This window comes from Cynoglossus semilaevis, chromosome 6 (genome assembly GCF_000523025.1).
Source record: "Cynoglossus semilaevis isolate Cse_v1.0 chromosome 6, Cse_v1.0, whole genome shotgun sequence".
Classification (NCBI taxonomy): Eukaryota; Metazoa; Chordata; class Actinopteri; order Pleuronectiformes; family Cynoglossidae; genus Cynoglossus; species Cynoglossus semilaevis.
This window is the reverse complement of record NC_024312.1, coordinates 15,090,768-15,101,341: the sequence shown is the minus strand read 5'-3', so window position 1 is coordinate 15,101,341 and position 10,574 is coordinate 15,090,768. Positions and strand designations below refer to the sequence as shown.

General features: G+C 40.4%; 1 protein-coding gene across 2 annotated transcripts in view; it reads left to right on the top strand.

Annotated features, from left to right (window-relative positions):
* The first annotated feature begins 4,374 nt into the window (after positions 1-4,374).
* b4galnt4a (beta-1,4-N-acetyl-galactosaminyl transferase 4a) overlaps positions 4,375-10,574 on the top strand; it is a 108,472-nt gene continuing 102,272 nt past the window's right edge. Inside the window, exons 1-2 of one of the 2 annotated variants that reach the window (XM_025056025.1) lie at positions 4,375-6,088; positions 6,199-6,371. In XM_025056025.1, the coding sequence (XP_024911793.1) occupies positions 6,230-6,371 (142 nt within the window). In that variant the 5' untranslated portion in view covers positions 4,375-6,088; positions 6,199-6,229. Of the gene's footprint in view, positions 6,372-10,574 lie in introns of both variants that reach the window. The other variant, XM_008312321.3, reaches the window with a different exon arrangement.

Below are 10,574 nucleotides of genomic sequence, written 5' to 3'. Positions count from 1 at the left end.
TGACTTCCACTGGCATCGCTTCCTTCTAATCTCTTTTACGTAACACCTGGTTGGCATACTAATAATGGAAACATGACCTAGATATTTTTTTCTGAGCACATTGTACCCACAGCACAAAAGGATGAATGAGATACTGAATATTATTTCTGCATGATTGCTGCCCCCCCACCCCGAAGTCTTTGAGATAATAAGGCCAGGCAGCATGTTCTGTCAGACAGTAGGACACGTTTTCAGACATTGTGATGAATGGAGTATTTGTCATTTAAAAAAAAAAGTATACGCTTCATTGTGATGTTGCCGTTAGAGAATAAACTAGACAATCAACAGTAGCTACAAGCTAATGTACCATGTTCCATTTTGACCCTTAACCCCGTTTAATTTACTCTGTAGCACAGACAAACTGACACGTTCCTGCAGAGCTGCGCTCCTCAGGTGAATTTAAACAGAGATTGTTGCTAGGGTTGATACTCTCTACTTTGTGAAGCAGCCAAATAAAAGCCTGCAGAGAGCGTTTCAATATGGCAGCTGTTGGGATGTTAAGCAATCCATCAGAAGTACTCATCTCTGAAGACATCTAATTTTCAAATCTGTCTCACTGACTCTGGAAGAAACAGCTGCAGAAAATAAGTGTGAGCAGCAACAGAATTATCCAGAAACAATTTAGGTCAACTTTGAAATAATCTATTAATTCATTAGTATTATGTTTCTTATTTATATACTATATTCCAATAATGTTTGTTAATATATATATACAGATATACAGATATAAATATATACATTTATATAACAATCTATCCATCAAATTTCATGGGACTATCATTAGAAAAATGATCATTCATTCATTTGTAATTGACCAGTCAGCCTTGATGACCACACGACTAAACACATACAAAGCAATATTTACAGTGCAAAATCTTCCGAAACAGATTGCCTTACATGTTTTTTTTCTTAAGTATCATTTTCCTCTGCTCTGATCTGTGGTTCTTTCAATTTACTCTTCTCATCTCGCCTCTCCTCTTCTTGTTTCGCATCACCTCTTCCCAATCTCTCATTTTCTTCCTTACTCATCCGTAAACATAGAGTAGTGCATATTTTCCCAGAAGGAAATTCAATAGGCCACAGAGTAACTAAAAGAAATGCCACTCTGCACCTGTTTGGGGAGGAGGCAGCCATAACTGATCCAGTGGGATGGAGGAGTCAGAACCCTTTAATCCCTGTGACATTTCAGTTCAGACATTTCATCAAAAGTCGCAGAATGCTGTGTGGAACAGCACAAAGGAAGGTGAGTTTTGTGTGAGAAACTGTTTGAGCTGAAGAATAAAGGGCAAGGGAACCTGAGTGGGACAATGAAGCAGGTGGGATGGGGGGGGGGCTGGATTACTCAAAGAAGTGATATAGTATGGGAACATTGCATTGGGGTCTGGCATCGTTGACCCAGAGGCTTGTTATGGGCTTCTTTTATTGTTCTTGACTGCATCACTTATTCTTGATTCAAATGCAAACATGGCCATGCTCTCTGTTATCATTCTCTCTGCATACTGAACCTACAGTTGTGCCCTATATACCTGTGGGCTCGGAGGTATCATCCCTCAGTACTTTTCTTTGATACCTTGTCAAAATGGCTTAGCATTGTGTCCCTGCAGGAGTGGTTTCTATACTAACCCAGCAGGAAGTTCCAGAAACAGCCTGCACCTTACACCTCTCTGTCTGTGTCGTTTCTCTGCACATCTCCTCCTCCTGTATTTAAGTTGAGCTTTAAAGATGAAAAACACTTCTGCAGGCAAAAAAAAAGACAGAAACAGCAGAGCATTTTATAAAACAAAGCACAGCGAAACTAATTTCAGTAGGGGAGACGGGATAAGAAAGTATTTCAGTTTTGGAAAAATATAACTCCTGTTGTCGATTTTCACTTTATTTTTCTGCTGCTGATCAGCAAATGGAGCAATGTAATAGGTAAAATTCCTGTCTCCTGTGCCTGTCAATTTAAATCGAACAGGTCGTCCGCTGTCATCTTGAAGCCTAAGAAAAAAAAGTGTACAATTTAGATAGAATATAAAGTGCAATTACAAAACATTTTTTGTTTCAAATTTGACAGAACAATTCAGAAGAATAATTCAATTTCATTAGATAAGGATAGGAAATATTCACAACAATGCACCACATCTTAAAGAAAGAAAATGCATGACCTTTGTTGATTTATGTGCGTGTGTGTGTGTGTATGATGAAATACCCTCCATTTCCAGTGTAAGAGCTCAGGCCGAGTGATCACTTGTGTGTATTTCTCACAATGTAAATGATGTGAGGTCGAGGTCAGTGAAGTACTCATTTCAATATAGCAGGGATGAGTACCTAAGCATTTCATTTATACTCTGTGTTTGCTCGGAAGATTTCATTAATAATCCAAAGACCACTGAGGATTATGGTTTGTGGAGCCACACGTTCAGATGGCACAGCAGGGACAAAATGAATTCAGGTCATATTCTTAGCGGCCAGATATCACGTACTATCAAACTCCGCCTCCACTCGTAATGGCAATAGAAATACAACAGCTAGTTGAAAAGTAAATATTGCATAACACTCAGAAAACCAACAGGCATTGGATGAATTTAATCCTTATAGCTATATGAGTGTACAGTGCATATAATGTAGATTAGGGGTGTCCACACTTTTTTTTGGCTTGGGAGCTTCTTTTTCAGTGACCAGCCTAAAGTGATCTATATTGAAAATATATTACTGTCTAATAACCAGAAATTATATTTCTGAAAATGGCTGTGGTTGTATGGAACATGTAGTTATATACTGTCTGACTCAACATGTGTATGGTCCTTACACTAGCCCAGTGATTAGGATCTTAAGATAGCTATAATTTTAATTATTATTATTTTTTAAAACGTAATTGCTCAGGATCTAACAGCTCTACCTTTGTGATCTACTGGTAGATCCCAATCTACTTATTGGGCAGCCCCAATGTAGATGTGATATGGGAGAAAAGGGTGGTCAAAACTCTAAAACCATCAATCAAGAGCACCTGTTTTCTCTCACAGCTGCTGCTAATTAGTACTAATTAGCAAGGCTGCTAAAAGGGAAAACCAATACACCTGAATCCTGCATGACACTGCGCTGAAGTCTATTTTAAAATTGAAAAAAAAAAGACTAAAAAAAAGCAAAACAAATATTTAAAAAATTAACTTTGGAAGGAACATAACGAGAACAGAACTGGTATTCAGAGGTGAAACACAGTAGAACAGAGCAGGTGATCAATCAAGGAACAGGGAGCACAGGAGTAAAACTGTAAACTAAGAAACTCCAGGAGAATGTCTGGCAGGACAGGCCAAAAGGCCAAGGCCAATTACACCAGGCAGATGGGCTGCAGACCAGGGTGTTGATGACAAGGCTGAACCCTGCAGGAAAGGAACCAAGAGGTTGACAGCAAAGGAAACATCTCTAGGAGTCTGAGCAGAAGGCTGGCTGCCATTGCAGCATCTCTTTAGAGCCAGGTCATGAAGGTGACGTGGAAGCCTCCCCTAAGAGTCAGGAGGTGGCTGCACGACAGCCACCTGGGCTGAGATAAAAGGATCTGTCAGTGTCACAAACTGGATACAAGGAGCTGGAGTTTACTCTGCCACAGATGAAGCTGTGAAGGTGTGGACCGGACGGTCCAGCTCTGGAAAGAATTTAGTGTCAGTCAGAACTGCACATGCTTGTGAGGGAGCTATGAGTCAAGGACTGTGGGTGGTGGAGGCTCTGTGTTGTTGGAGCTGGACAACAGAGAAGCCATAAACTGTGGACTTACACTAAGAAGTCCTAGTGATTTAAAGAGCTAATAAAACTTTAATTTAAAGAACTATTTACTGTAATGTAATGGGGTGCTCGAATAAACATTTTTATCAATATCATTTCTTTTGGTAAAGTTGGAATTATCATTCCATGTGATTTATCATAGAGTTAGAAATAGTCGTAGCTACCTTCCCTGCTGTAGGACTGTCAAACTTTCAGCTACATATGTTCATATGTTGTAGATGTAAACTTCTGATCATATCAAGTTACTTTTCAATCAGTGCAGAATTTTTAATGAAATTATAATAAATATATTTTATTTAAGCTAATAAATGTGAGAAAATACATAAAATAACTCAAGTATTGGCATAATTGAGAACTGTGAAGCATTACCTCTGCATCAGGAATGATTAAAGACAAATTAAAGGACTTGGCCAATGTTGTACTATAATAATAATAATAATAATATTAATAATAATAAAAATGATAATAAACCTGAAGGCTTTTGTGATTCAAATGTAATTCATTAAAACGCATGTTGAAAGTCACTCAAAGAGTCAAAGATGTTCAATTTCTATATGTTACAGGTGTAAAGTTGGTGTATACTTCTTTAATATAAAATGCCAAACAGAAGGAGAAATGACAGCACGAGAGATGATTTACTGTAAATCTGTAAGCCACTGGCAAGAAACAACTGTACTTAAGTTTCGTTATTTCTCGAAATTCCTGCAATTTAATGCATGACGTAACAGACGATAATTGCTGCCCCACTCTTGAACCTCAAATCACACCTTAGACACACTGCTGAGCTTTTCCTTCAAGGGAAAATAAAAATATATAAGTATAATAAAAGTTTCCTGATATCGGCCAGAGTTGACTTGTAGTAGAGTAATATAAGAAACCGTGACAAGTTCCCAGGCTGTGCTTTCAGCCATTGGAGGATGACCACATTAGTACCAAGCAACCGCGGGAGCAGACGTCCACATCCCGCCTCCTCTGCTCCCTCTCCCGTGTTTTTATTGGATGCCAGGCTTTGCCCCGTCCACGCACGTTAGGTTGTTCTGCAGCGTTCAGAAGCTCAATTGATGGGCGTACGGAGCTGTTTGTGTTTGCAGTGACGGGAGATTTAACCTTTCGCGTTTTATTTTAGCAATCAAATTCATGTTCTTCCTCCCTCTCAGTGTTTTTTGCCTGTTTTCCACGGCGACACCTTTCCTGAAGCTCGGCTTTTTTTCCCTCGCCGTGCGCGGTGACAAGTAGCGGGTTTAGACGATGCTTATTGCGGCGGTGTGAACAAGAAGCTTGAAGACTGGATAACAACACAAGCTTGTACATCCTTAGGAACCACACAGTCTCAAAGTGTTTATTTGTTTCCTCCGGATGCGGTTCTTTTTTAGGCTTACCCTTCCAGCACGCACGGGCCAACGAGACACCGCGGATACTTCGGCAAGAATCGGGGCTGAAATGCACCTGCCTGATAGGAGAAGCAACCGGAGCACATGGAAATCTCCTCTCTGGACCTCAGCCTGAACTCACATCTGTTTTTTGTTTTTTGTTTTGTTTTAATGAAAACATTACATCGATATGGGAATTCCACAGCTCATAATCCAGAGGTTTTTTTTTAATAACAGCCGAGTGTGAGGATGAAAGCTGATCGCCCCTCCTCTCCCTGGACTTAAATATAGATAAAAACGCGCTCCATCTGAATCCACTGCTCGACACTGGAAACCAGAGTCTCAGCTGTGTTGTGTTTCAGCGGTGGTTAACAAAGGAGGGCTGAGCTGAGGGCTGTGACATTTGGTTGATGGACACCTTAACCTTTCCCAGAGCCGGCTGCCACTCAGTGCAGCTCCAGTGTCACATGTCTCCGAGGGCCCTTTAATTTCATTTGCACTCATTGGGAAAGATTAAATCATCCCTCACCCCCCCCCGGCTCTCTGTGTGCTCTGCACGGTCTTCTCTGCTGCACTGTCCGATCACATCTACGCATGGGAACTCCTCTTCTCTCTCCCTGCTCTCTGACACTTCACTGTGAGTGATCTGCAGATGAAACAGTAATCGGGGATTTGTGTAGATTATCGTCCGACTGCTATTTTCTGTTCGTCGGGTATAAAACCCGCAGCCTTTTCCCTGCTGCCTGCTGGAAACTTGTCCCGTTTGCAAGTCACACTTTTCGTAGGTGGAAGGAGAAGCCGGGTGGCATTGAGGAGCAATGACCACCACCACAGAGGGGTCCGGACTCAGATCTGATGATGTGACGACCGTGCTGTTGCTGTCACTTTGTGGATGCGGCACAATGAGAAGCGCTTAGGTGCCAGGTTTTACGCACGCCACCTGGCGTGTTTTTTCAGTGACGTTTGTTTGGTCTGTCTTTATAAGAACAACTAAACTCAGCAGCCGCTACTAGTTCTGACATTCTAGGTTGCAGATACCTGAGGATGTTCGAGTCAGGATGCTGCGCTTCCCGGTGAAGAAGATCCGGAAGCAGTTCAAGCTCCTGCTGCTGCTGGTTCTGCTCACCTCCGCCGTGTGGTTCACCTACCTGCACATCAACCAAGGCAAGACCATCAAACTCCACTTCAACTACGGGAAAGGTAGGCGTCATAATCATTATTGATGTATTTGAGTCTGTCGTTCGAACAGAGCTAATAATTAACAACATATTGACCGTTGCTCTTTGTCTAAATAAATTAAAAACAAGATATTTAGTATAAGATTATAGATGGGAACATGAAGTTATTGATAAGAATAATAATTTGAACTTCGATCTATCGATCCCACACACTGATCCCGCACAGCAGTTCCGCTGCAACAGGCTGCCCAACAGGAGGCGCCAAGTATCTGGTTCCTCTGGGGCTCGCACCTTGTGAGTTTTAGTATTGATATAAAAAAGTTAAAGCGAGATAAACTTTCGGGTAAAATGCAGCCCAAATCAATTTCCTCAGGGGTGGCGGTAATAATACTTTTTTTTTTTTTTTTACCTCTGACTAATATTCAGTCATCATTCCTTTTAAACGCACCCACGTAATTTTTCCATCCAAATTGGGGAAGTCTCTGTTTTTGAAACACTCGGAGGACATTTAAGTTCTATTTATGAACACTGCTGCAATAGCTTTCCACATTCATCACTGTAAAGTCATCATTAAGCACATGGAGCTGCAGCGGGAATAGTATAGGAATATTAAAGTGACATCACAGAACATAATAGATGAGGTCACCATTAACTGAATAGACACAATAACAGAGTAGTCTTAAGAGAGTATGACTCCCAACATTGTGGCGTAGTCATTCTTCTGACATACGTAAGGCCTAAACAGTCATTCTATTGACTCCCAGTTGTAGCTCTTTTTGTGGAAGTGCAATGACTATAAGGTCAGATAAATGCCACAGGAGGAGGTAACATGACATAGCATCGTGTCTTAAATTTACAACACCTTCTCTCTCCATGCAAAGCGAGGACCCCAGGGTCTTTGGTGAGGTTGAGAGCGAGGTGGCCGCCTTCAACATTAATAATCAAAGGACTGTTTATGAAGGTGGCGTCAGAGGTCAAAGGCATAGCAGTCACACTTGAAGAAATATTACAACCCTGGCAGTGATGGGTAGGGGATATCCATCTGCTCTGAGATCATTTTTATTGCTGGGGCTTTGATTACTGCGTACAATATCCTCTGACAGAGAGACAACATTGATATGTGTTGAAAAAAAGTTTAGTTTTTTTTATCTATGAAAAAAGGTAGGGAAAACAGCGAAAACAATCACAGTTGCTTCCGCAAATGTGACAGTTTTAGTGCTCTCCTGACGTTATCTTGATATTCCCATAAATCTTACGTTTTCATTTTCAATTTCCAGAGTTGTGGGTGGCTGTGTGTCTACTACAGAGTTGATATGGGTTTATGTTGTACGCGGTCTCTTGCAGCTGTCCACGTAACGTGATACCCAGCAGTGACTGTGATGTCCTTGAAGTGAAGCCACCACGTACACAAACACACATGCATACACATGTACACACACACACACACACGCATACTAATCTCTATTTAGATTTAATCACATAAAGGACTGAGGACTGTTACTTCATTTTATTAAATGACGAAAACACATCACAAACCAACACAGCCATCACACGTCAGGGGTCACTTGGGTTGAAGGTTTGTCTGCACTTTCTGCGTTCACAGACAAAGGTTTTCTAATGACTAAGTTAGTTCCTGTAAGACAAGAATGACACTGATTTAAAATGTTCAGTTCCTTTTTGAGGACCTTATGAATTCAGTCTGTAGTCAACCACTGTGACTTCTCTGTTCCGGCCTTTAATTGACCGTCTCGGTTATCAGGCATTTGAGCAGGTCACATCACTTAACCTCCCATGAACAACGTGTCCCCTTTCGCTTCAAGGGTTTCTTAAGTGAAGTGTGGTCATTACTAAAAATAGGATTCTATCATTTATTTATATATTCATATCAGGCTCATAGTATTCTCTCAACACAAAAATCTTCACTGATTCCCTGTCTTCCATTTTGTAAAAGTGTGAGGACAATTTGTCAGATTTTCCTCTTGCCTATTCTGGTAAGTATAAAATTATAAATATCAGAGCCAAAGCCTGTCCTTTAGGAGGCACACATTTCAGACAGCTATATCCAATACCTCGCCCACTAATGTTTTACTGGCATATGACCAGCAGACTTATGAGAAATATAAACAAGCAGGCACGGAGTGCCCCATTGAGGCCGAGTTCATTTAATTGTGAATAATGGTTTGAAAGGTGTGTTGAAGACGTTGACAGGAACCGATGATTATATCAAGTGTTTCAAACTTCTCCTCACCTCAGTTGCTCCTCAGTTAATTGACTGGGTAAATGAGGCAGTTGGGACCCGAAACTAGAAGAATATGCTCTCTAAATGACACTGTGGAGTCTTTATAAGGCCTGCTTTCAAAAGCTTGTATATTATTGTTATTATATTATTGTTATATATTATTTTATTTTTATCCTCAGGAACTCACTTTTTTATTCACTGAAGGCTTTGTTTTAAATATTTAATAATGATAAAAAGCGATCAACAGGTTAATCTGGATAGAAAAACCACTGTATGCTTTTGGTCCATTACACTTTCTTCTGTCCTTCATTGGCAGTGGTGATAAAAACCTCCTTCCACAAGAATTTGAGGAGACTCACAAAGAAAAAAAAAAGTTTAATATTTGACATTGAAAATGGTAATGAAAAAGTGACACGTAAAAGTCTTAGGGGAATACCCCTGTTGGGTTGAAAGAAAGCACTTTGTTGGTGCTTGAGGGACTGGACTTTACTTGCAGTAGGAATGTTTTTGTTTGTGTCCTGCTTTTTAAAAGAATAATTGCCCTTGATGTTGCTAAAAACCCACCCGGCTGTACCCTGCCAGCTGACTGCGATTCATATACAGGAGTCACGTGTGTTCATCTAAAAACAACTGATTGGTATGTAAAGTGATCAGTCATGCACAAGTGTCAGCAGGTCAATTGGATTCAGAACTGCCATCATTCAGACTACTGAGCCAGCCCTGGCCTGACTGAAATGAGCCGTCGTTTTCTGCTGCTAAATTATTCAGCACAGGATGGAGCTGTGTGGTAGAGTGGTGATGGTTAGATGGCGATTTTTGGTCACAAATGGAGAGGAAGACAGCAGTGGAGTGGGCTTTATTAGTGTATTACTAAGGCACATTAACAGTGTGTTCATCAGTGAAAAACCTGGCTTCTTGCACAGTTCTTCATTTCCTTTAAATCACCAGTGTAAGGAGAAAGCCTCAAATGTTTTTCTAGACAAAAATCTAAAAATCTCCCATTTCTGTTTTTGCTTCACTTCCCCCAGGACTTTTGTGATTATCTTGGTGTTTTCTGTTTATAAAGAAGCTTCCTACAACACCACCTACGGGCATTTTAACTGTGAGTTTAAGGTGATCCAAAGATGCATAAATTAATAGTTTTAAAATTGCACACTAGCCACACTGGCCTTATTTAATCAGAATTTCAATGAGGAAGTGAGTTGGCAGGCACTGCTGAGGTGCATATTTGATGAGTGCCACATTTATGCAGCCACCCAATTGTACAACAGCTCTTCTGTTTTCCTCCATCAACAAGTCCACTAAGGAGACGGAGGGGGAGGAAGAGGGTGACTGCTTCTTACAGACCTCTATTGATAGGCAGGATTTCATACGTGGAAATGCACACACCACTATACAAACACTTTTCAGCTTCAAACAGACAAACGTGTCGTTTGTGTCTTTGTACAAACCTGCATACAATTATGCATAAAATTATTATTTATGTCATCACTGCTCTGAAGGTGTAAATATGAAGTTTAGGCTGAAGAGGCTCCCAGGTCTGCAACCAAGACCTATGGGTTGCAGAGGTTATTGTATGTTATTTAAAAATTTTAGGTTTATGGACAAACTAAGGAAAACTATTGGCTGTAGGAATTCTAGCTTCATGTTTGCGATGCTGCAGCATTGAATCAAACTAACGGATTTGACTTTGTGTATCTTAGCAGAAACACCTTCAGGCTCACTGGCTGTCATGGTAACCATGCCCTCCGATGTCACTTTCCCTAATTTTAGCTCATGTGGTTCTCACAGTTGTCCAGTTTTAGCTCCTACAAAGAAACCTCAGCTAAAAATATTTTATTATTAATCTTATTACTGGTAATAATTATAGTTAAGAAAAAAATTAGACAGTTAAATTCTTTGGCTAGGTCTCCGCCTCTCTTTTTGTTTTAATTATTGGAAAAGGCGAGGTGGTATAGGTAAAAAAAAAACCAAATAAGTTTTCAG